This window comes from Falco punctatus (assembly GCF_963210335.1).
Source record: "Falco punctatus genome assembly, chromosome: 4".
Taxonomy (NCBI): domain Eukaryota; kingdom Metazoa; phylum Chordata; class Aves; order Falconiformes; family Falconidae; genus Falco; species Falco punctatus.
The window spans coordinates 98,152,639-98,178,008 of NC_137583.1; the positions used below are offsets into that span (position 1 = coordinate 98,152,639).

At 46.3% G+C, this 25,370-nt stretch overlaps 2 protein-coding genes across 15 annotated transcripts in view; one reads left to right on the forward strand and one right to left on the reverse strand.

Moving 5' to 3' along the window:
* Positions 1 to 7,348, forward strand: part of TRAK1 (trafficking kinesin protein 1) — a 141,052-nt gene extending 133,704 nt beyond the window's left edge. For 11 of the 13 annotated variants that reach the window (XM_080382622.1, XM_080382627.1, XM_080382631.1 and 8 more), the window contains one exon: positions 4,352 to 7,348. In XM_080382622.1, the coding sequence (XP_080238748.1) occupies positions 4,352 to 5,150 (799 nt within the window). In that variant the 3' untranslated portion in view covers positions 5,151 to 7,348. Of the gene's footprint in view, positions 1 to 841; positions 931 to 4,351 lie in introns of all 13 variants that reach the window. The other 2 variants (XM_080382629.1, XM_080382630.1) reach the window with 1 other exon arrangement.
* On the reverse strand, positions 5,773 to 22,023 carry CCK (cholecystokinin; the record flags this gene model as incomplete). 2 transcript variants are annotated; one of them, XM_080382648.1, is made up of 3 exons in its annotated part: positions 5,773 to 16,253; positions 20,323 to 20,580; positions 21,945 to 22,023. In XM_080382648.1, the coding sequence occupies 2 exons, from the start codon at positions 20,576 to 20,578 to the stop codon at positions 16,117 to 16,119; spliced, it is 393 nt and encodes a 130-aa protein (XP_080238774.1). In that variant the 3' UTR covers positions 5,773 to 16,116. The 2 variants fall into 2 exon arrangements, with proteins under 2 accessions (XP_080238774.1, XP_080238773.1); XM_080382647.1 differs by lacking the exon at positions 21,945 to 22,023 and having other exon boundaries at positions 20,323 to 20,659.
* Between the last annotated feature and the right edge of the window lie 3,347 nt (positions 22,024 to 25,370).

Sequence of the window (25,370 nt, forward strand, 5' to 3'; positions counted from 1 at the left end):
AATCAAAACCAGGAGCCATCTACTTTGTTTGTTGGTGTAATTGTTGGAAATTAGTTCAGAGTTGCCAAACTGAAACTAATGGAATTGGCTTAATAATAGTAACTGCCATGTATAGGCAGTACATGCCAATAGATGGGAATTCTTTAGCCTTATGGAAGTGAAGATCTGAGAACTGTTTGGGGTGAGTAAATTTCGTACTTAAAAGGGAACTTTCCTTTCTTAGCAAATCAGTATTTAAAGAATGTTTTTTTCTGTTTAGAAGGACAATGCCTCATTGCTTTCTTGGCCCCTTCCAGCTCCTGTGCAGGAGTGTGCCATTGTGTAGGTCCCCTTTCAGAGATGATGTGTCCAGACTTGTTGAGATGTGAGGTTGGTGGCAACTGCCTAAAAATAAGGTGGACACCTGAAAAGTAAGGGTATTAAATACAAACGCCTGCAAGGTGGAAAGGAAATGGGTGATGATTAAATTTAACTTTTCTGCTTCCTTTTTGGCAATAAGTTAGTTAATTGTGGCCTGGCTGGTTTTTCTTTACGCTCTTCTGTCTTCCTCTCCCCTCAACGCCGTTACTGAAGAGATCCTTTTATATGGCTGCAGTTCTATTTTGATTTTCTTGTCATTGTCGAATTGCTATTAATTGTGGTCGTAGTAACCTCCTTGATTATGTTGGTTACTAAATCTAACAAATCAGCCATAACTGACAGCTACATTCGGTACGTTTTCAGCTGCCTTAGTTAAGCCAAAGTTCATCATTCATTCAGGAGGAAGAAGAGCACAACGTGATGTTTTCAGCAGACATGTCTAAGGAGCTGGTCCTTACCAACTATAAACGATTCTTCGCAGGTCATGTGAGGAGGACGAGGAAACTGCATTATGTCTCGTTATGCTGGGAGGAGGTATAGGGCAGAGACTGTGACTCAGCGTGGCAGGGGGTGAGCAACACTGCCAGCAGTGTCTGTGTTGGCAGGGTCACGTACAAGGAATGCTAGTGTGTGTGGCACCAGCTAACCCAAAGAGTTTGGATATTTACCTACCTGGTTGCACTTTAACCTAGCCTCTAACCCAGGTGACACTCTAACCTGACTAAATGTCATCTAGCTGAATGAGGTGCTTATTTATTTGTTTCTTTTCTCAGTCTAACTCTGAAACTGTCCCTGGTCTGACTTGCTGAGGCCAGTTTGAGTCTCTGTGGTTGCGTCCAGGTTGCTCTGCAGTGTTGGTCAGTTTGATGGGGAAAATATTTCCTTGTTAAAGCAATACCAAAATGAGCAAACAAAAAAAGCAACACAACGTAACAACCACTTTCTTTCAGGGATGTCTTGGGTTTTTTTGTTGCACTGTAGTGTGTCCTGTGCTGACAAATTAGTAGAAATACTAATGTAAATATCTGTGCAGCTCAAATCTGGAGCTGGAGGGAATGAAGCTGTTGGACTTGTTAACTCGCTGGAGTGCTGTAGTTTTCATTTGCTGACTGGGACATCTTGGAGGCCTGATAATTAACACTGCTTATGTCTGGGTTTCCAGAAGGTACTTGGTCCTACCCTGCAGAAAGTCAGTTCATGCAGTTAAGCTCGCTTTCTCTTTCTTTTCCTTCCCTCACACTGTTCAAGACTTGCGTCCTTCTGTGTTCAGCCAGTGTGGGAGATGCACTACGGTGGCTGTCACTGCTCTGTAGTTCTGCCATGAACTGGAATCAGAGCTATGAAGGTCCAGCTTCGATCAGTGCTTAAAGAGACCTGTGAACTGCCTTCTCCTTTCCCCTCAGCCTTGCCCACAGCGCGGGTGTGCTCCCTAGCTGTGTTGCCAGGGGTGGTCCTCCCCTGCCGCTGGTTCCATCCAGGCAGGACAAAGGGGACACAAGGAGAGCTTGCCTTTGCAAGAAGACCAATTTTGGAGCCACTCAGCAAGGCTGCTTTTCAAATTACACTGCTCTTCATACTAGTTTTCTCAAACATGTTTCACAGTTTACAGGGAGGAGGATAGGGGATTCCTCTTGTTGAATCGCAACTGCAGGATAAAAATCCTTCGGCAGTTTCACTTGCTTACCGTAGAAGCTGGTACAGTTGCAAGTCACTGTGGAGATGATGTTGGTCACATCCTATTTAGCCATGGAAAGAAGACATGACTTGAGACTTCACAGCATCAGGCTAATATTTCCTTAATTAAAGAGTGCCTTAAAGATACTAAAGTACTGCTGATTTTTAGAAGATCACTGGACTAGAGTTTGTACTGCTATGTTAACTTGTGTCACCTGGTCACTGTATAACATTAGATGTTCTAAGCTCATCAGAAACTGTGGCTTAAAGCAAAACATTCCAGGGTGTCTAACCTGACATGCACAGTAGCATTGGGTGCACAGAGTTCATTAATGTAAGGTGAAATGAGACCTCAAATTCCAGTTAAGATAATATCTAGGCCTCTTTGTCCCTATGGACAAAAATAATGCAACTCATTCATTGGCCTGAGTCTTCTCTGCGCCTGGAAATCGAACCAGACTGTCTTAATGTGGCTGTCTGATGCATTTCTTGGTACAAAGAACCCTACCTAAAGCTGTGTGTTATAACTGAGCCAATCCAACAGCATGGCTCTGCTGAAAAGGGAAGATCCTGCTCTTTCCTGTTCCTTCCCCTCCTAGCTGCTTGGTTTTCCCACTCTTTTGCACTGGCGTTGGTTTTTATCTGCCTCTTGGCTGAGTGTCTTCTGCTTGCTAACCTGGCAAGATGAAGGGGAAGATTGCCGCCTTTGAACTGTGGTGAGCTCTCAGGTCAGTGAATTCTGTTAGCATCAAGTGTTGCGTTGTTCAAGACCCTTTAAATGCCATTAGAGGGGATGAATCCATGCCTAGGAAATACTACCATGGGATTCAGTTTTGTGTGTGTGTGTGTACACGTGGCAAAAACCATCATTTGAGCATGGTTAGAAAAAGTTGGAAAGCTGTTTTTTTTAAAAGTGTGTGGAACCCTTGGGATTCTCCCAAATAGACGCAAATTTGGAATGTAATGTCATGGATGTCCCACTGCCTTGTTTCTGGAATAACTGAGTACACCATGCCTTACTTGATGAATGGTGTACCTTGGACTGCCATAAATTTTGAGTGGGGATTATCCATAGGTAAACATACAGTGGCTAGCCCGATCTATTAGAAACAAGTTTTTTAAGGGTGGCACTGCAGTGCCAGTAACACAGAGACCTCGCTGTCCATGAGATCTCCTACTGTGGCCCAAAGTGTTTGGCATGTCTCCTTTGTGTTGGTAGTTCTTTGGAAATAGGCGGTGCATTGAGTGTGTGTTCGTTCTGATGGTCAGCTTTTGGGGAGAGAACAATGCACCAGAAGGAATGCTATTTGATGTGCCTCAAGAAATCTCAACCCCTAGCATAACTAGCAGTAGCGTGCTTAAGGAAAGAAAATGCTGTAAGATCACACTAAACATAAATGTGTGGTACCAGCCTCTCGTTCTAAGTGTGCAGAGTGTTGCCCATTTAGTATTGTCCACTGCCTGTACATGGTTTATTTTGAGAAGAACTAACTGGAATAGGGGATCAACTTAGCAATGTTTCAAGCTATAGAAATTAACGTTCTACCAAATTAACAGTAGAATGGCTCTTTGTCATGCTTGGTTTGCTGCTGAGTTGTCAGTTATCCACTGGCCAATTGACAACCAAGAGCCTGACTGGTTTTTTTCCTCATGGCTTTTGCTGATTATTCACAGTTGTGCATCTCCATCAAAAGTCAGATCCCCCATCGCTTACCCCTTTAATGAAAGCAAATTGAACAAAAGAAGGGAAGAAAGGTTTGACCTTACGAAGTGCATGTTGGTTGCAATGTCAACTTCCAACAGCTTTGCTACAGATGCTTCTGTAGCAAATGCAATCCCCTTCTCCTTTGCCACTCTCTGCTGTGACCCAGCAGTACTAGAAGGACTAGCAGTTCTGTGTGCTTAGAAGTGACACTAAAAAGTAAATCTGTCTTGCTTATATGGTTGGTCCCTCCATTTCCTTGTCTCATGGAAGCAACCAGGGGTAGTGACAGCCAGGAGATATATATCTGGAGGTAAATACTGAAGGTGTTGATCGTGGACCTGTCAATTTGATAGGTTATCAGAAGAAATATGGTGGTGGGTGTTGGGGAATGCATTAATTCCATGAGACTAGGTGGTGAGTAGGCAAAGTGGAGAGATGTGTTTTGTAAGAGACAATGGTTTTGTGCTTAACACATTGGTGAAGAGCTGGGAACTGTCAGTTTCCTGCCCTCTTGAAGTGGATAACGGGCCCAGCTCGGGGTTAAAAACCTTGCTTGCAGTAAATTTTAATTCCCTAGTGGAGAGAATAACTTGACTGCTCCTTTGCTTTCAGCCTTAACGCAGCACCTACTCCAGCTTGTGGCAGCATTAGCAATTTGAAAGGCACCCCGGTGGCTACTCCCTGTACTCCTCGGCGTCTGAGTTTGGCAGAATCCTTCACTAACCTCCGGGAATCCACAACAACGATGAGCACGTCTCTGGGGCTGGTGTGGCTGCTGAAGGAAAGAGGCATCTCGGCAGCAGTGTACAACCCACAGAGCTGGGACAGAGCCAGCAAGGGCACCCTTCTGAGCACATACCCCCCTAAAATGGCCATCATTCCTTCCACTCCACCAAACTCACCTATGCAGACACCTTCTTCTTCCCCTCCATCTTTTGAGTTCAAGTGCACCAGCCCACCTTACGACAACTTCTTGGCTTCGAAGCCTGCTAGTTCGATCTTGAAGGAGGTGAGGAATAAAAAGAACATCAGGAACAGTGAGAGTCAGACTGACGTGTCTGTTTCCAACCTTAATCTCGTGGACAAGGTCAAGAGGTTCGGTATCACCAAAGTTGTGAGTTCAGGGCAAGCGTCAGTTCCTCCTTTAACTGATGACCAGGGACCTCTTCTCTGTGGGGCACAAGGACCAGTGAGGGCCCTTGTTCCTGGAGGCCTGGCATCCGATGGTCTCCCATTGGGCTGCCCTGCCATGACCAGTGCCATCGGGGGCATCCAGCTGAACACTGGCATCCGAAGGAATCGGAGCTTCCCCACCATGGTGGGTTCCAGCATGCAGATGAAAGGCCCAACGTCTCTCACTTCGGGGATCCTCATGGGAACCAAGCTCCCGAAGCAAACTAGCTTACGATGAAGGACTTTATTTTTACAGCTAGTCTTTTTAAAGAAAAATAGTCAGATTCTTTCTCCGATCTTATTTTCCTTTTCCCACCACCCCTTCATTGCCTCTTGAGTTGGACAAATCAACTTCGTGCCTAATGGGAGAAATGTGTAAACTTTGTATAAAATGTGTAAATATGTACCAGATCTATTGTAACTAATTGGATTATTTTGCTGTTCAATTGAGTGCAAAAGGCTCTACGTTATGATTGCTGTATTAAGGTTATCTTGCTAACTTTTTGAAAAAGTGTTTTGGTTGGTTTGGGTTTTTTTTTTTTAAGATGCACTGAGAAAAAAACAAAAGAACAAAACCAACAAAAAATAACTTGACTAGGAAAACGTGAATTCTGTAGCTAGCCTGACTTGAGTCAAAGGTGCATGGAAAGCTATTGAATGTGATATGTGAGACCTCGCATTACATCACTTGAAGTATGGGAGCGTCTGTGCTTTGTTAAATACTGAGAAAAAAAAAAAAAAAAAAGCACTCAGTTTAACATGTGTTAGTTTTAATTTTGCTTCTGTAGATGAGCTGATCTGAATTACTGGAGTGCCTGGCTATTATGCCTGAATGGATGATTATTCCCCCCCCCCCCCCCCCCCCCCCGTTCTGTATTCTCCCTCCCAAGATTACAAACTTGAATTAATATTGTGTTGAGGTCAGCAGGCCTACTGGGTACCTGGAATACTGACATATTCCTGCTACCACTGTTTCATTTGGCACACTTACACTCTGTGACTTCTTTTTTGGTTTTGTTTTTGTTTTTCAATGCTGCACTGGATTGTGGAAGGGAAAACGCTTTACTGTGTGTTGCTGTCACTGAAACATGCTTTGTCAGTGCCCCCAAAGAAAACAGTTTTCACAACTCATGAGGTCAACGTGGCAGTGACTTCCTAGAAGTCAAAGTTGCAGAACAGACTGACAGATAAGAATGTTATAAAAGAACATGTAGCAAAACCACTATTAGGAAAAGGTGCGTCCTTGAAACTTTAGAAGAGAACCACAAAAAACATTTAGTAATGGAACGGTACAAGCTGGAAAGAGCAACTTGCAGTCCTCACGCTGGCCTTCAGGTTTCATGCGTGTTGAGGACCATGGCCTTGTAAGCGGGGTGAGAATATTCCCCACCCATTTTGCTTTCTGTTTCCAGAGAAGCCTTTTTCATCCAAAGTTGGACCTTGGCATAGGTAAAACTATGGGAAACGCTTTATTTCACAGTGGTTTTAAAATGAAAAATCACCTCCCAATACCAAACGTACAACCCCCTGCTTTTTCAGAGAGGAAACGAAAGACCTAACACAACCTTTAGTTACAGCCAGGCGATCTTAACTTATATTGCAATTTTTTTGCCTGTTTCTCCCAAACTTCTGCTGGGTGCTTGTAGAAAGAATTGAAATATCTTGGATTGGAACAGACTGGGGGGAGCTTGTTTCTAAAGCTGAGCTGAGACTTTTTTTTTTTGGAGGGGGAAGATGGAGAGGAGCAAAAAAGGGGAGAGCTTAACATCCACTTTCCTTGCACTTCTTGTGGCATCTAAGTCAAGCTCCCTGTTTGTTACCATTATCACACTACACGTAATTGCCGTGAATTGCCGTTTGTACCAGACTGTTACTAAATCATTAGCACTGATAATTTCTTGTATAAATGAAACTGTCTTTTAGTCTTTGTGACGAGAGATAGGTGGGTGGGTTGTTTTTTTCTGAATGAAGTAGTTATTGCAGTAGCACTATGGACACTAAGGATATTTTTTGAGAGAAAAAAAAACACATCGGTCGGTTACTGCATGTGTTTGAAGACTTCTATTTATTCTATGAACTTACAATGTTTTAGTAAAATGTCATCAGCTCTCTTTGCTGTTGTATGTGTGCACATATTGCAAGTAAACTTAAGTATCTTTTTATTTGAATGTATCTTAAAACAGTAGATAGAATAACAGTTGATTCTGAAAAAAAAATCATGGACTTAATGGACCATTTTATATACCCAGAGGAAGAAAGCAATACCATATGGGAACTTAAAGTGTAGAAGTTAATCATGCAATCGGGAAGTATTATTTAGCCTTTAAATAAGCAGTAGGAGCTGTCCACCCACCGGAGAAAGCAATTGTAACACATCAGACTGATAAAATCTAAATTTTTCTTCACTAATATCAATAAAATAACAGAAAAGTTAAATTGTTGTGTATTGTTCAGCTTTGTTTTCCTCTTCTTTTAGGGTGATAAATCTTCCACCTTGAGCCCTTGCTTTCGTCTCTCAGCCAAAGCAAAATAGGAGGCCATCACCAGGTCTAGTTTTTAAATTCTTAGACACAGAAGCGGTTGAAAAGTCTTGAGATTTCAAGATTGCTGGAACTAGGTAAAACTTGGGTCAAAACAAAAAATACAGAAGTGAATGCAGGTTTTTGTGTTCCAAGAAAGAATTGGATGTTGTGTCATTTGTCTATTTTGAGCGGGAGAGGGGTGTGAATTCTTCTGTCTAATATGATGCAAAATCTGTAGTGATAAAATGTGGAAGTACAAGAGTAAGGAGGAAACATCCTCTGTTTTCCAACAGAGAAAGAAGTGAGCTCTGCTGTTAGCTAGCATCTTCGTTGCCAAGGGAGGAGACAGCCCAATGATTAAATGCCAGGTAATGAGAAACTCAAAAAATCCTGCACACGTAGTGAGAGCTAAGTAATGATAAAAGAGCTCCCTGGAGGAGGGGATAGTCAGACAAGAATTCACAGAAAGATTAGACAGCCTCATACACTGAGGAGAGGGATGTGTGTGAGGATGAGAGGGAAATAATACCGTTTGTCACATACTTGCTGCAGAGAGAAAACTGGAGAGCAGTAATGCCAAAATAAACTTTTGGAGGGCTTGCAGCAGCATGATGCAGTGCCATGCACCAGCTTGAGGAAGGCTGCTGCCATCCTGGCCTCATCCAGGTACCATGTCAGTGTGTGTGGGGACTCATCCTGTCTGTCCAGCACCCAGCTGGGGGGGAGGCTTGTGATCGGAAAGTTAATGGTTAACGGGAAGGATCCAGTAAGGACAAGCACAGTGCACCGAGCCCGCCCTTTGTGCCAGAGTTAAGCAAGCACTACTCCAGGAACGGGGAGCTGAGGCTGGTCCACATGGTGCCTGTGGCTTTACGATGAGCAGGATTTTAGATTCAGTTAACTCGCGGAAGGGTGGGTGCACGTGAAATGGGAAGGAAATCTGGGAACTGTCGCAGATGTGCAGGGGAGAAAGCTAGGAGGGGTGAGTTCATGTAGTAAGGCCTATTAATGAAAGTTGATGCTTAAGGTTTAAAAAGATAAAAGTGTCACTTGGAGAAAACCGCGGGGGTTTTTTGTGATAAATACGGTATTGGGATATTATTTGGACCAGATCTGTCCTGCCCACTTTAAAAAGCAAATGTTCTCAGTCAGAGACATGAGCGTAGAAGGACTCCCACTTAAACTGGAGTTTTGCAGTCATAAGGTCTACCTGCACGTATCTTATTGCCAGACTCTAGTAAAGTCGTGAGTATTTTGAGGAAGGTATATTCTCCTATTATAGCTAAAAAAATAAGATTTCAAGTAGTAATTCGGTCCTTTTTTACAGGCTTATGTGTTTTATCTGGATATCGTAGTGGACAAAGTCAGATGCTTGTGGCCTCATGCAGTGCCTTCCTGGGCTTTTAGGGAGTGAGGACGCAGCCCCACGAGTCCAGTTCCTCAATCTCTTTGGCCACTGCCTGGGTCAGGATCTTCAACCCTGAGCTCAATGGCAGTGCAAGCAGGGGACAAATGGTGACGGTGTACGAGCCAGGAAAGGCAGAAGAAACAAATGTACAGCTGAAAGCGAGGAGGAAAAATTACTTGCTTGCCCCCAGGAAGGTTTGTAAGGCAGTTGTATGAATTATGAAAATTTAAGCTGAGCATAGTGCGGTTCCCCGTACGATTCGGTGCCAGCCCAGCTGCTGCCGTGCTGGGGAGCCCTGCGGAAACCCCCCTCCTGCACCAGCGTCTAAAGGGCGCTGTTGGTTGTAGGAGTGTTTTCAAATTATCTTTCAGGGCTTAATTAAAGTTGTAAGCTCTCGCAAACGGCAAAACAAAAGTTTGCTGGTTGTGTGTAAACTGTTGCCTTGCCCCAGGTAGCCTGCCATCCTTGACTTCATAAGCTCTGTGTGTGGTGGGATTTCTCCTGTGCTGGCAGTTCTTGCTGTGCCTGCAAGACCTGCGACCTGTAACCGCTGGCTTCTCTCTGCTTCCCGTAGCAGGGCACCCCAGTGCTCCCCAGCGTGTCCCACGGCTCAGAGAGCCAGAAGCTGCTGGCCCGCGCGGGGTGGGAGCTGCCCTGCCACCGGAGCTGCCGCGGCGCAGCCGGGAGCTGCCGCCTGTGCTGGCAAGGAAGGTACGTGCTCAAGTGAAACACGCCATCGTGGCCAGGGTGGCCAAGGGTCGGGCCTAGGCTTTGACGCCGTACGAGCTTCTAGACTGTGTTTTTGTGCTGTTACACGGCTCTGACCCAGGAGACTGAAAGATCCGCCAGTGTCGCTGCCAGCGTGGCAGTTCTGCAGCGCGCTGCGGTGCCGTTCCCACCCCACGGCACAGCCCTTCTGCACGCAGGTTGCCCCCGGCCTGCTCCTCCTCACGTAAGGGTGCTGGCTGCTGTTTGCACAGCCCTCAGCTGCCGTCACTTCTTGCTGAGCTGCGCTGGGTGCTGGGGCGCTGTGGGGACACTTGGTGAGTTCTGTATGACACAGCAAACATCTTTTTTGGGTATCCTCTTCTTCCATCTTTTTTCCTTCCAAAATTAATAGCTTTTTTCCCTCTAACTTATCCTTGGTGTGCATGAACGCTCCTGCAGTGATCTAAATCTCTGGCTTTGGAAAGAATAAACACATAGGGTTTGTAGCTCATGCTGTATTGTTGTTTTCTGACTTTTTAAAAAAGTATGCAGAAGGATGCATGTAATGCTGGGTTCACTCACTTCTTTGGAGATATGCGTCTTCTGTGCAAGCTAAGCGAACAGTGATGGTGTTTAACAAGCGGGTGCATATGGATAAACCAGCTTTCAAGCCATCATGTCTCTAAAGGTGATTTATAAGCCCAGCTTTCCCCAAAGGCCTGGAACTCTAGGGGAACTTGGGTTTAAACAACCATGAAAGTCCAGAGATTCAACATTCGCTGAAAGGCCCTACAGAAGAAGTGGGCTTCAAGGGTTGTGATGGGTGCAGCCCACTGAGGCCAAGGGAAGTTACAGCTGCGTCAGGCTGAACTCCTCAAGGTACAAAAGGAGCAACTGGAGATGGTGCAAGGCTGGGAGGTTTGCTGGCACGCAGGACCGCTTCTCTGTGAGGTGCTGCACCCTAGAGAATTTAGTGAATTTTGGAGAAAACGGTTTCTGCTTCTGGAAACAATGCTGGCATTTGGAAAGTGTCCTAGTTGCTCCTTCAGGACAGTAAATTATGCTGCCGGGTAGCAAAATCTGCATGGCCTATCTGGAAATTCAGCCAATGTATTTAACTCACTCGGACAATTTCAAAGCAGAACAGAACTACTGCATAAACTAAACCTCAGAAGGTCAAATGGCTGATGAATTAGGGCCTCTGCTCTGAAATGGTCCTCCATCCTTGCATTACCCAAGTATCTCAGAAACCTTAGTGGATGTATCTTCACCATACTGCAGCAAGGAACGTGGTCATCCACCTCTGAAAGCTGGGTTGGAGGTGAGAGGAGGGTGGGGTGCTGAGGCCTGTGTGCTTAAGACTTGACTGTGTACACATAGGATGCTCTCCGGAGAGCCAAGACTGATATTTCAGCCTTTTGAGACACTTCCCCGCTTCCTTTTGCATGTCTCCAAAGCACTGGAGGGCCCCACAACATAATGCTGTAGTGCACAGAGGTTGAACAGCTGCTCCCAAATTCCTGAACACATTTGTTGGTACCTCTCCGCATTGAACTGAAAAGTCTAGCAGTGTCGGTGAGATGTGTCCTGCCTTCCTTTGGTACAGACAGGGTCTGCTGCCTGTAGCTTGTATTAGCGCTGAGGAATTAGCATTGTTCAGCCGGGCTGTGGGGTCTCGCTGGGTGCCATTCAGACCTGCTTTAATTCAGTTAACAAGCCAATTGAGACCACGGAATAGCAAGAAAAATAATGAAAGGCCTGAAAGTTATTGCTGTTTAGCAATGCCCTTAGCTGTAATGTAGGCAGTGGGCTTTCGTGTGAGAATGGCATATACTTAAGAAGCAGATAATGTTTGTGTTTAGAAGATTATAGAGATTTTTGTCCTGCTGAAATAGGTTTCAAGCTGTGCTGAATCCAATTGCTGTTCAATTGACACAGGCACTTAAGAATGATTAAAGCTTTAACAAGTCCACCGCCAGATTTTTTTTCTTTCTTTAAGAGAATTTTAATAAGCTCAGGGGATATGAAAATCAAACACACAGAAAAACCTTCCACTGCTCCGCTAGGACACTGTAACATTTGCATTTTGTCTGACTTGCAAATGCCTCAGCTCAGGCGGTGGGGGGGGACCGCCTGGTTTGCACATCTGGCTGCGGCGTGTCCCTGGCAGCACGGATGGAGGGGCTGGTGGTGCAGCAAAGCTGGATCCACATGCATTCCTCTATGAAATACCACGGCAGGTAAGACTGTTCTGGATCAGGTGCACTGGCATAGCAGAGGTTTCTCTTACACACTGCTGTAAGAGAGCTGCCCCTTCCCAGGGTGGGGGTGCTCCCTTTCTCTTGGGGGCTGCCTGGGTTTCCTCTCAATCCCACGGGAGCGCTTGCTGCTTCCACCCACTTTGCACAGCTGCTGTATGCACGGCTCTGCAAGGGCAGAGCCACAGGCTCTTCCCTGCTCATTTATGTGCCGTTTGCAGTAAGTTGCCCTGTTCATGGGAATTTGCCCAGCACCTGTCTTGGAATTATGTTAAAGCTGGAACAGAGCTAGTTGAATCAAATGCAAGGAGTAAAAAAAAAACATATTTAAATGCAAAAAGGTATTGATTTGCTCTTTTGCCAGTGTTAATGTAGCCCCTACGCACACGTTTCCATAAAGATGCATCTGAGTAAAGCTAAAGAGAGCTGGCAGGGCCAGGAAACTCACCTCCCAGATGAGCACCAGGAGGCTGTGCCGATGCCCTGCCGCATGTGCTGAAATCTGCAGGCGCTTCTCAGCCCAAAGCTTTTGCTAGACCCGAGGGGCTCGTACCCAGCTGCAGGGGCTCCATCCCCGAGGCCACTGTTTCCCTTGGGTTAAAACAGAGCAGCCTGGAAAGTGGCTTCCCTAATGCCCTAGGGTAAGCATTGCAGCGACCAGGGTTGTCTGACTTTCCCGAATTTACTGCCCCCCACCCCTGTTAGCTCCGATTGGCACCTCCGGTTGGCTTGGCACCTCCAGGTCACCCAGGAGCTGAGCAGTGTCTCTTTAGAACCCTTTCCCACCTGGGGAGTTTCTGCTCCCAGAGGAGCAGGTGACAGATGTTTTAAGGAGGAGGATATTGCTAAGCCACGTACAGCCTTGTCTCCAGGAACAGTGCTGTGTCCTAGAGCCACAGTTCCTCCTGCCTTGATGATTACTGACATTGCCCCCAAACTGGTGTGCCTGGGAGTGCTAAGAAAGAAGAAGAGATGTCCCCTGGAGCTACTTGTTTGTATCTTAGTGGCACCTGAAAAACTGTGTCCTGAGCTGGGTTGTAGGTGGTAAAGAGGGGGCTCTGGCAGAATTTAGACCTGTAGGTCCCGACTCGCAATCCTGACCAGGTCGCCGCTCTGCCCAGTGCTCCCACTCTGCGTGGTGCCTCACCAGAGCAGAGCTGGGGCTGTGCAGCTTTGTGGCGTCTTGGGACACGTCTCCATGCGGATGTGTCAGAGCTGGGCAACTCGGCACCTGTAGTAAGAAGCTTTTTTCTTCTAAAAGGCTGAGGGATGAGCAGACCCAAGAAGCAGCTGCAAACACAGCCAAGTGTAGCAGGATCAGGCTGTCTGCAAAGCGCACACTCCCATCTGACAGCCATTGCAATGCCAAGTCAGCAGAGGGGCCCCATTTACCTGTGCCAGCCGGCTAAAACCTTCAGTCTGGAGATAGGAAAAAAGAGACGAAATTATGTATGTTTTCAATCCTCATTTGAATGCCAGGTCTGTCACTGCGAGTACCTTTACTCCCCTGCTCTGTTTTACAGCATGTACAGCTTAAATATTAAAACCGGCACGTGCAGTGACTGTAAAAAACAATTAGACCAAGTTTTTTCTGAAGCTCTCGGGTATCCAGGAAAGGTGCCAGATGTGATGACTTAAAAATGTCATGCTGGTGGGGGGCTGGCAAAGAAAAATAGCACTTTCTCTTAATCACTTTCAAAAACAGACAAACTTTGCTTGCAATCGTATCACAAAGAGAAAGCAGATTTCACAGGTGAAGCTTGAAGCTACTTTTTCTGTAATGGGCAACTTTGTGATTTAAAATGAGCAAATGCTCGGTCAAAGGCAATGGTGATGGTGGCTTGGCAGGGGTGGAAGCATTGTTTTGTGCCTAGGAATGATGCCTTGGAGGTTATTCACCTGTTGAGAACACAGGAAGGTACAACCCTGATAACTGCAAGGGCAGTGAAGCCTCCCAAGCCACCCCAGGGACCATGGTCCCGCTCATGGGGCAGTTTTGCACCACAAAGGATGGGGCCAGGGGGCTCCTCTCACCTGGGAGCCTTGTGAGCAGCCTGGTGGTGAAACCGTTTTATGTGTGGCAGGCAATGACAAGATGCCCCTATCCTGGGGGAGCGACTTGCAAAAGCCCTCAAAACCGTCACCTGGCTGCACCAAGGGCCAGGCGCTTCCGCAGACACCTTCAGAGACCTTCAGAAGAAAGGAATGGGAGGAAACATCTTTGTGCCTCCATCCCCCTGCAGAGAAGAAATGAGACAAAGGAGAAAAAAAGAAGTTTGTTTTTTCTCCTAATGACATTTGGCAATAATAAGGCTAGATTTGTAACATCACCAACCCCCAGCCCCCTGCAATATTACTATATTACATTCTTCATTAAATAAGCTAGGGATAGAAACATTTTAAGACGTTGTTTGAACGTTCCTGTCATTAATATAAAAGACAGCAAAGTCAAAACTTAGTTTTCTCCCAAGTTACTTTTACAGAAACTCCACTTTTGCAGGAAATGTTTTTAATCAATGTATATTTAGATTCATTTGTATTTTCTTCAGTCTGAAAAAAAATACAGAATAATTGGGTTTAATCTATTGTTTGAAAGTTTTGGAAAATTGGCACTTTGGACTGTTTTCCTGGGGCAAGTCAAAACCAGGGAGAGAGTTCAGGTGTTTAGGGACTCATTACATTTGGAAGGGAAGCAAAAGAACCCTTGACCAGGTGGCTTGGAAACTGATTGACTGGAAGGTGCTTGAAAGGAAGAAAAGTTCATGCGGAAAAGCAGTTCCATGTTTTCAAGATGAGATTTGGTGTTAGTAGAGAAGACAATTCCCTGTTACAATTTGCTGAGGTCTCCCTTTCACTGCGGATTCCTGCGGTGCTCTCTTCTCTGCCAGCTGCTGTTGGGAGCAACTCCTCAAAATGTTTTTGTATTCTGCCCTTGGCCTAACCATTTCGGTTTGTTTCCCAAACAAATTTTTTTCTTGGTTTTGGTATAATTTTGGTTTAGTACAAGTATTTTCTCTGTGTTGTTTTCTATGCATTGGTTTTGCCTATTAACTGCTGTAGGGATTGCTGCTGAGATATTCACCTGTTTCCTCCGGCAAGCACCTGCTTTTCAGCATGTGACAAATGCCTTCCTTTCTTATTAATGCACACATTTGGAAGAAATTATGCAAATTCTGCAATGCAAAATTACTTCCTTTTTCAGGTTATGGAATTCCTTAGATGTGAGAACCAGCTGCTGAAGCAGACGTGGGAGCCACGGGAGGGGTGGCTTGTAGTGAAGGAGGAGAGCAGTAGGTAAAACACTTTCTGCAGGTTGCTCGCTGGCCAGCAGGCACAACTCCGAGGGGACCCGCTGGACCACCCCAGGATGCTGGTTTTGCACAAGCAGGAATTAGTCCCCAGCTGCAAGTGTGGGGCTCTGCCTTGCTTTGCGCCAGGTAAGGGCTGGGCACAGTCTCCTTCCTTCTCCCCACGGTGGTGGGCGATAGGCAGCTCAGGCTGCCTCTGTGATACTCTGGAGTGACTGGTTTCCTCTTAGGACACTGACTGCTCCAGTACCTCCTCCCCCTCAGGATGACCTTCTCCATTCAGGGAACTGTCCTGACCCCCTCCCCAAATGAATGCTTGGCTCACCACACGGCAAGGAATGAATGCTCTGTTTATTCCATGATTTGCAGCTGTCAGCAGAACTTTCACATTTAGCTCACAACATAAAATAAATAAACCAGGAAGATGAAAGGTGTTGGTGGTGTTCCTCTTTTTCTTTTAGTTTTACTATTGTTGACTATTTACTACAAACATGTGGGCTTGGTGTCTGAGTCCTTTAAAAATGGGGTCACCGTGAAAATAGCTGGCCTTTTCTGGCAGTATTGTGCTGTTGTGTTTACATTTGGACAAGCTCCCCCTTAAGAGTTCACAGCTAATGGGACTGACACGATTTGTCTGAAAAGCGGCTCATTCATCTGACTGCTCAACACATGGAATTCATTTACATTGCAGAGCGAAGGCATTTTCCTGCCTCCCTGTATAGTAAGACACCCAGCAACATGTGGTGACAGGACAAGAATGGGTACGTGAAATCATTTTAATGTAATATCGATGTATGAGAAACCACAAAAGAAAGAAAATATTTTCTGGAAAATTCTGCATATGTATATATTGCATTGTATAGTCTGACAGACAAATTTACATCAAATACATGATATATTTTAAAACACTGATTCAAAGAGGAAAACAAATTAATTTTTCGCTTTCTGTACAGACATGGGAGTGTGATTTTTTTTTTCTGTTGCTATAGTTTGCTGTTCTTTAGGAAGAGTACTCGTATTCTTCAGCACTACGGCGTCCAAAATCCATCCAGCCCATGTAGTCTCTGTCATTTATCCTGTGCGTAGGATCAATGCTCTGTACCCTGTTTCCCATAACTGAGAGTCTTCCAGTGGGACCTAAAGAAAAAGTGTTTGGGAGAGCAGAGAGTAAGTGGACACATTTTTCAGGTTCATCCATTTTCTGATCTGTTTTGTACTCTTTAGTAGACACCTGCAAAAGTTGACACTGTTTGACTTAATACCAATCGTGTAAACGCCACTGTCATGTCATTGGGGAAAACATCATAGAAAAAGTTACGGGCAATGTACTGGAAGGGGCTTAAGTTTTTTATTGTAAAATAAACAGGCCATTTTCTCCCTCCTGCTGCAGAGGCATTCTGCTCCTGGCTGCCAGGAAGGAATATGGGTACACTTCTTTTTCCATCCTATTTCACTACAGAAAGAAAGTTCAAACCATTTCTCACTCTTTCGGTAGGACTGCACCCTTGCTTGCTGGTGCTGGGAGAGTTGCTCTAGATGCCAAGTATTCTGCTTGAGAGCAGACTCAGGCCTGAGACAGGACTCCACCACAGTTCTGTGTTGCTTGAAAAGCCATAAATGTTAAGTACAGGAGCTCTGACAGTGCAAACTCAGTAACAAGCGCGGTATGGGTATGAATCCCAGGTTTTGTGGAGAAATGGGGATAATCCTGAAATGGAGAGAGTTGTGTCTGGAGTTTATAGCTAGAGACACCTCTTGCTGGAACTATACAGGGCTTATTACTATGCCAGTGATACTTTCATTGCTTATCCAAAGCTTTCATACATCCTTTCACAGCAGGGTTGGATGCTGATCTCTCATCTTGCTTTATCCTTTCCATCTTACTCGCTTAAGGCATCAAAAAGACACAAATTATTAGCAAATAGAATTTATGCTTAAAAAAAAAAAAAAAGGGCTTTAATCCTCTGTTTTGACATCATCACATTGTGTAACTAAAAATGTAGGGAACAGTAAATGACTTCTCTCTCCACTCCCTGAAAACAGCCAAAATTGACATGTGCCAATAATTAGATTGAGCTTAAGCCTTGAGTGAGGAAGGAACAGATTCGATTAGTATTCGATGCAGACTGAAGCTTGAGGAGTACTCAAACTGATCAAAAAGGAAAAGAAGCCCAAATCAAACCCCCCAAATCCAAATCTACACAATTGCCTTGCTTACGGATTCTTGTTTTGAAGGAACCCTTGGTGACTCTGTGCTTTTACATTTTAAGGTTTTCCTCATGTGATCACTTGTAATGAACATGATCCGTTACAAACAAAACCAACTGCATTATTTTATTAGTGGTTGCAGAGAGACAGAAGAGCAAAGGTACCAAAAAAAATAAACCATTTACCAAAAACAAAATGACAAAAAAATTAATTATCTCTAGAAAAGAATGTCTACCATTAAATGCTCAAACCCCATGAAATTCACATGTATAATTCAAAATATGCAATTAAATTGATGAAAATGGCTTCATGGCACTATAATCAGGCAGGGCTAAGACAGCACAGAACCATCACTCAGATGTTGGTATTTAAGAGGCTTCTGAGCCTGCAGTGACCTGTGGACTGTAATGGCTCCCCTGGTGCCATTATGGTCTGGCCTGGCAAAGGCTCCTTAGAGGATAGTAAATGTGCATGTCACTGACTTGACAGCTACAGCATGTCTTCTACACTGTGCCAGATTCATGCTGAAAGCCTGCAGATGAAATTAGTTGAAAGCTATGGGTCACAAACAGTAAAATTAATTTCTTAAAAGCACATCAATTACCCTTCCTCAAACAACTGGAGATGTCCTGTGGATACTGCAGAATCAATGTACAGCAAACATATTCAAAACCATAGCAGTTTGGCTACGAGGCTGCCATTTAGCCCTGACCTCTTAAGAAAATCTAACTCTCTCACTGTTTCAACTGGACTTATTGTCCAAAATCAGCCTTTCTATTAAGCACAAGGACAGGCGCCGTCACTGGTGACTGCTAACACTAGAAAATGCTGACTCTCTTTCCTCTTGGATGGAATTTTCCAGTGAGCGTTATGGTTTAGACAGATTAAAATTACAGAGGATGCGAGTGCTCTGCAGAGATTTCTGAAGTACTGCCCAGAATCTTTAAGTTGAATAAGAAGATAATGTTTTAGTGGAAATGCTGTATGTAAAATTAAGTAAATACTGTTTTGTCCCTGTCAATCTTCTGTAACTAGTAACTACGTCTACAAACCAGAGTCCAGCATCACAAGAATCCCATCATCTGCTAACAGTCACTTTGTAGAGTTAATTATATAAGTCAATTAACATGTATGCAGGAAATTCTCCCTCATATTAACATTTACCAAAAAGACGTCTTAAATCCGAAGTGTTTTTTTCACTTCATCTGGTTAAGCTATTTGGAAATGTCAGCCAGATATTTAAGGATATAGTGGGTACATAAACTAGAATGAGTTTTGTTTCCAGGTAGGTGGTTGACAATGAGTACACTGTTGGGAAAGCTAACGAGGATTCTGCTTTATAGACTCCTGCGATAACGTTCTTATTCAGTAACAGCTTTAACTGTAGTCACAAATTGAGGAATTTCATATCTGAACTCCTTTTCCATTAGATTATGTGAACTGCTACAAGAAGTTCCTTAATAGATATTCTGCAAATTGGTAAAATTCAATGAAGTCTCTCAGACTATATTAGAAGTGGTTCTTTTTCTGTTGTTTCTGATTTGGCTTTGTTCTAACTACACAGATTGATGTATATGGCTGCATATGAAATGCATAAAAATGCATTTGATATCTCTTAATTGCAGACTGCCATCAAAAATAAGAATAGGATTTTTTTCTTAGCATAGAGGTGAGCAGTGAGCATCAAGAGGGGAGGGTTAAATGATCTGCTTAAGGTTGTGTCAAGAGACAGGAGAGGAAAAAGCTCTTACTTGTATAAAGTGAATTTCATCCTAAGCACAGTCTGGGGTAGGGAGTGAGTTAATTTCTCAGTGTCTGTATACCCAGGTAATACTTATTACTGCCTTCCCCTCAAGTGCTCTTTGCTTCTCAAGATACCCTCTTTCGCGGTAGCACAGGGGATAGATCAGAGAGGCTATCACAAGTAAACAAGGTTTGTGTAGCAGCTTCTGTTGAAGTTGGCAGTCAAAAGGCCACCACAAGGAGGCTGCCCATGGTGTTACTCTATTGAGATACAAAGTAATACAGAGATGAGGCAGTTCAAAAGGAAAATGTTTTCTTGGCAGGAGTTTCAGCGATCAATGATTTTGATCCATCATTTTTACTGGTAGCACAGATGGCATGTGTTTCTGTCTATGTAAAACATATATGGTAAGATATCAACAGGGACAGCTTGCTATCTCATGTATGTAATACAATTGTTTCCTCAAATGACTAATAAATCACATGAGAAGAACGAAGCCCTTTAATTCCACTACTCTACCAGTGCTTCATGCCCTTGCTACAAACATAGTGCCATGGAGGCTTAAATTAACTACAAGATTGTGTTCCCAGGCTGCCTAAGACCAAAAACTAACAGGAACTGATGTGTTTTGAAGCAAATGTGCTTTTACTTATCACTGCTTTTAATTATTGTGTTCGTAAGTGTGAATTCTGATCTTTCAAAAGCTTCCACACTTTTGGAACTTCCTCTGCAAACAAATACATGGAAAATCCAATAGCCCAAAGATAACCTCTGGCTGAGGTGAGGTTAGCCATTTGCTCTGTATTTATCCTCAGAAAAGTTTTCCTGCTCTTCTAATTTAAGAGGAGAGAGGTTAACTAAATGAAAAAGAAAAAAAAAAATGAAAAAAATGCAATTACTGTATTTTATCTGAGATACAACATGCTGAAATAACAACAAAATAATTACAAGGCTATGAAATAGTAAGTTTAAAATAAAAGCTGAAGTACAACCTGACAGGTAGGTTACATTTTTCTTTAGTTACCTATACGCAGCTCTTAGTCAGTGGCTGCTATGCACAAGTCGTTTTTTGGGAGGAGTTTTTTAGTAAATAATAGAATGCTCTCTGCTTCAAGAATAGCCAGGCAAAATCTACACCCTGTCTTCTCTAGGAATTCATGCTAGATGATGACAGGCTTACCTTAACATCTAGGTATCCCTGCAGGAAATTCTACTGACACAGAACTGTCACAGCAAGTAGGCTATAAACCGTACCTTTTCTGGCTTGCTGGAGATACTTGGCCAACAAAGCACCTATGTTAGCTCTTTGGTCAATGCTTCCATCCAGCCGTGGCAGAGGTTTCAGCGGGCCAGCAGATGAAGGGGCGCGGATCTGCCGTTGATGTTCTGTCAAGCTCTGCTCAAGCTCAGCAGCCAGGGGATTCCCATTGTGCAAGCCCACAGTTTGCTGTCCGAACGAGCTCGCCGAGAGCACAGCAAGGAACACGCAGATGCATATACCGCTGTACATTGCTGGAGAGAAAAGGAACATTAAGCTGTTAAAATGACCACATTTACTACATTGCATGTTGTCCCTACCCCCATCTTCCATTGGGTGTGCTGGTTTCTAAGCAAACTAGGGTTGTGTTGGGTTTTCTTAATGCAGGTAGCCGTGGGATCTGTCTTAAGTTGGAAAACATGTACGTGAATGGTTAAATATCCCTTGGTAAGAGGAAGATATGCTGGAAGGGACTAAATTGCTTCACTGCAGTACATGCTATGTCTCCCTGATCTACTAAATTCTTACTTGATTTTCTTTTTATGGAAGCTGTATATCATTAACACTTCAGGGAGATGAATCCAGCACTGTGAAAAATGTCAGGATTCAAACATTTCAGTATTTCAATGCTGCACTAAAATCTTCTGTTATTACAAATGCTCAGGTTTGACAGATTCTGTGAAAAGCCTTTCTTCAATCAGCCTTTATTGGTTTCAACTTCAGTGTTCAGGAGGTTTCATCTCATCATGCACAGAAAAAAAAAACAAAAACTTGTCCAAAGGAAAGAAAATCCAAAATCTATTGCTCCCCCAAGCATTTGATCTAATAGCCAAGGTGGTAAAAGCTGTTTAGTTAAAAGCTGGAAGAAGTACATGCAACTTAACAGTAACGTTCTTCATATAAGACAGCAAATTCGAATGTAAGAAATTTTTTACCGCTTCCTTAAACAAGTACTAGACAAAAGGATGCTGCTTGTCTAGAGCATTTGATCATATAAGCTGAAATAGTATTTTTCTGGGAACAGAGAAACTTCCTTCACCTGTTAGGAGAAACAAGCTACCTAGTACTTAAAGCTACAGGGGTAACTTCCATTTATAAATATACATGAATTACCTCAGCTATATGAGACTTTTTAAATTAGTTTTTGCACAACATACTGAAGGTAACCTCTTCACTTTAGAAGAGGAGAAAACAAAGTTTATTTGTCCACCACATATAATAGATAGAAAGCACTTCTGATGCACAAAATACGGGGTGGTTTTTTTTAGTATTGTTAGGAGATGAACAAAAAAAGTCAAACTGTCACTCCAGCACGGTTATTAGTGCTGTACCCGCGTAGGTTTTGGTAATTAAGACACCGAAGGTGCATTGCCTCCCCTCCTTTTCATCGACCCGATTCCTGTATTTTAACGCATAAATATATATACGTTCCCGTACATTCTAACGATCCGAAACACACAGTCCCTTCCCCGACGGCTGCCTCTGCCACAGCCTGCTGGCCCCGCTGCCCCGGGCTGCCGCCCAGCCCCGCACAGGTAAGCGCCAGGCTCCCCCGGCCCCCCCCGGCCCCCGGTCCGGCCCCGGAGCGCGGCCAGCGGCGGTGGCAGGTGCTCCCTACCTGTCCGCTGCGCCGTGCCGAGCCGGAGCCGAGGAGGAGCGCGGCCGGCGGTGCCCGGGCGGGAAGTTAGGGGCGGCTCAGCCGCGACCCCTTAAGTATCGGCGGGCGCCGCGGCGGTGTTTACACAGCGCTGACGCAGCCGGGGCCGCTCCCCGCTCAGCGCCCGGCTCCCACCGCCCCCCGGCACCGGGCGCTTGCGGGGGCGGGGGTGGGCGCTTCGCGGGGCGCCTGCCCCGCCCTGCCCGCCGGGCGCTGCCGGCTCCCTCGGGAGCAAGTGCTCGGCCGAGCGCCCCTGACCGGGGGTACCCCCGCCCCCGCCCGGACACACGGTGAGAGGCGGCCGTCGGGAGCCGCCCCCCGGCTGCGGCGGTGCGGTGCGGGCCGGCCCTGGACGCTTTTACCGGCGGTGGAAGTTGCGGGGTCGGGGGCTTTGGGGTCCCCTCGCCCGGGGGGCACAAACGCCTCCAGCCTCCCTCTGCTCGGGGCCCTCCCGCACCTCTGCGCAGGAAGACGGGGTGGTCATTTTATTTAAAAAAAACCCACCCACAAGCCCAAAACACAAAGCCAAGGGTGATTCCCCCAGAAAGCCGGGGGGGGGGGAGATGGGGACGCCGTCGAGGCGGTTCTCCCTCACCGACCCCCCGAGCTCCGGGCCTGCCCCGGCCCGCGCCCTCCTCCCTGCGGCGCTGCCCGGCAGCGGTGCCCGCCGGCTCCGCCGCTCCCCCCTCCCTTCTCCTCCTCGGGGAGGGGAGGACATCTCCTACAGCTCGGGGCGCCGTGCCGAGGCCGCGCCGTGCCGTGCCGGGCGCTTCCACGCCCGGGGGTGCTCGCTGGGGCAGCCCTGACGTGCCCGCCCGTACCCCCGCAGCGCAGCCCCCGGCCGCCGCCAGGAGCGGCCACCAGTCGGGACCCAGCGCCGGGCTCCGGTGTGACCGTGCCGAGTTTGCTCCTTAATTCTTAACAACTTGTGAGGCAAGCCAGACCCGCAGGCTGCTTCTCCTTTCCCGGGAAGGCAGCGGGGCAGCCCGGCTCTGCCGTAAGACACCGAGGGTCTCCGGCGGGGCCACACGCACTGGGCCGTGCGGAGGCTGCGGGAGCGCCGGGGCCGTGCCTGAGGGGCAGCCGAAGGCTCCAGCCCGCCAAGGCAAGGCGCGGGGGGTGCTCCTGTCCCTCAGCCCACAGAAGAAAGGGCTCCCAAGGAGGGACCCCCGCCGGTGCTGCCCACGGGCAGGCGGAGCTCCGCGCACGTCGCCCAGGTGCACCGGCCGGCCGGGGCTCCCGCCGCTCTCCCCACGGCGGCCGGCAGAGGGAGCCACGGCCCCGCGCGGGGCGCCGCCTCAGCGTCCCCCCCCCCCCCCCCCCCGGGGCGGGCCAGCCTGGCGCCCCCGAGGCCGGCGGAAAAGTGCTGAAATCCCGCGGCAGGAGGGTGCCCTGCGGCGCGGGAGCGGGAAGAAGCCAGCCGTCCGGTACCTCCTCAGCGCGGCCCAGCCGTGGGCAGGGGCGCGGCCGGTGGCTCCCGGCGCCCGCCGAGGGCGGCGCGGCTGAGGGCCTGAGGCGGCCGCAGGGCCCGGGGCACCGCAGCCCGGAGAGCGGCGTCGCGGCCTGCAGCGCCCTCTGCCCCGGCGGGGCGGCTCGAGGTGCGGGGTGGCGGCGCACTGGCCGCCTCAGCCGCTGCCCGCCGCGCCGGTCGCTGGGCGGGACGCGCTGACTGAACCGCGGCCGCTTCTCGGCTCCCGCCGCCGGCGGGCAGAGTTGCCACCCGAGGCAGCTGAGGAACCAGCACATCAGCACCTGCTTTGCACACCGGAAAGTAAGTTGAAGCGGATCGCCAGGGGGAAGAACGACACTGAAATTGTTCCAGCAGTACCCATCCCAGTGCTAGTTTAATGGCTCGCTCTGTCTCTGGGAAAAAACCAAGCTACCAAACCCTCAGTAACATTCCTGATAATTAGATTTCACTATTTTGGCTTGGTTGGAAAAATGCTCGCTGCTATTAGACAATTAAATAGTCAACACTGAATTGAACTGTAGGTGTCTGGGAAAACTATCGCAATCTTTCTGGGAAGGTACAACACAGTAACAGTTCTGGTAGAGTCACATCAAGCCCTTGTGAAACTCACTGTAGATAATGAGTTCCCAAGGGACCAGCCCAAAGCTTAATAGAAGAAGAAGAGAGCTCGCTAATATAGGCATATGCATAATTCATATCACAGAAGTATAAATATAAATGTAGGCATTTAAGGCTGACATATTTGCCTGGTTGAACAAATACACGCAATAGGAGTTCATTTACGTTGAGCTGATTTGGAATATTGGTTCACTTATAAATATATCCAGGACTTCACAAACAGAACAGGAGAGTATGTGTGTGCACACATGCACGCACATGTGTGCCTGCATGTGGCAGCCAGGCTGGCCGTTTGCGTTCATGAACATACATAAAGGCAGCAACACAAAACTGAATAGAGAAGACAGGCATGTTTGCTGGACAGTTACATGCATATATTTCTGTGGGATTTCTGTGGTTTTATAAGATCGTATATAAGCTTTTTCAGTGTACCTTTGGATCAATCTAATTGCCGTGTCTGCAGTGAGAGGCTCAGGAACTCAACAGTGTAAGCACAACATGAAGTTTTCTGCCTTACTCTACCTACACGATCTCTACACCAACTGCAAATGCCTGTTGGTTTTTCCTATTTAGGCATTGTAGTGTGTGAAGAAAATTGATGAGGCTACAACATGATGTCAAGCTATTAAAGTCAGCAGTTCTGCATCATCTATAACTTTGGTTATAGACTTTTGAAAGCTGGATTTTCTTCATTGAATTGGTTATACAGGCCTTGGAGATAATTTGCTGACTTGATGTTTTCTTTGGTGAAAGTTTGAAGTTATGTGCAAGTTCCAGTCCTCGGTAAATGTATGTTAATGGCATTTTAGAATTATTTTGGGCAGAGATAAAAGACCAGAAGGCCTGTTCAGCTTGAGTGATACGATAGCAGGACTCTGAGGCGAATCGCCTGGGCAAACTTAGGCTGTGTATTACTGATTGATGTGGCACAAAGAGGGAAGAATCAGGGCTTGATGTGCCGTGACCTGTCAGGTTCCAGGACCAGTGTTTCCATCAGTCGCTGCACCTAGGAGTGCACCATGGATGTCTAGAGTGTTAACCGCAGGAGGGCCTTGTGCCACCATCACAGGTGGGGTGAGATAGGTGCTGCTCTAATGTGTGACTTCAACCTTAGTTCACCAGGAAGGAAAGTGCTTTGACTGCACCAGAGCTTGAGCGATATTGCAAGAATCCAAGTATAGATGCAAACAAATTTAAACCTTAAGTGAACCCTGCAATGCAGTAAATGCTAATATAGATGCATCCCTAAGGTAGAAGCCAGATCATACCATAGTTTAAAGGCTGCAGGGCTTTTACCA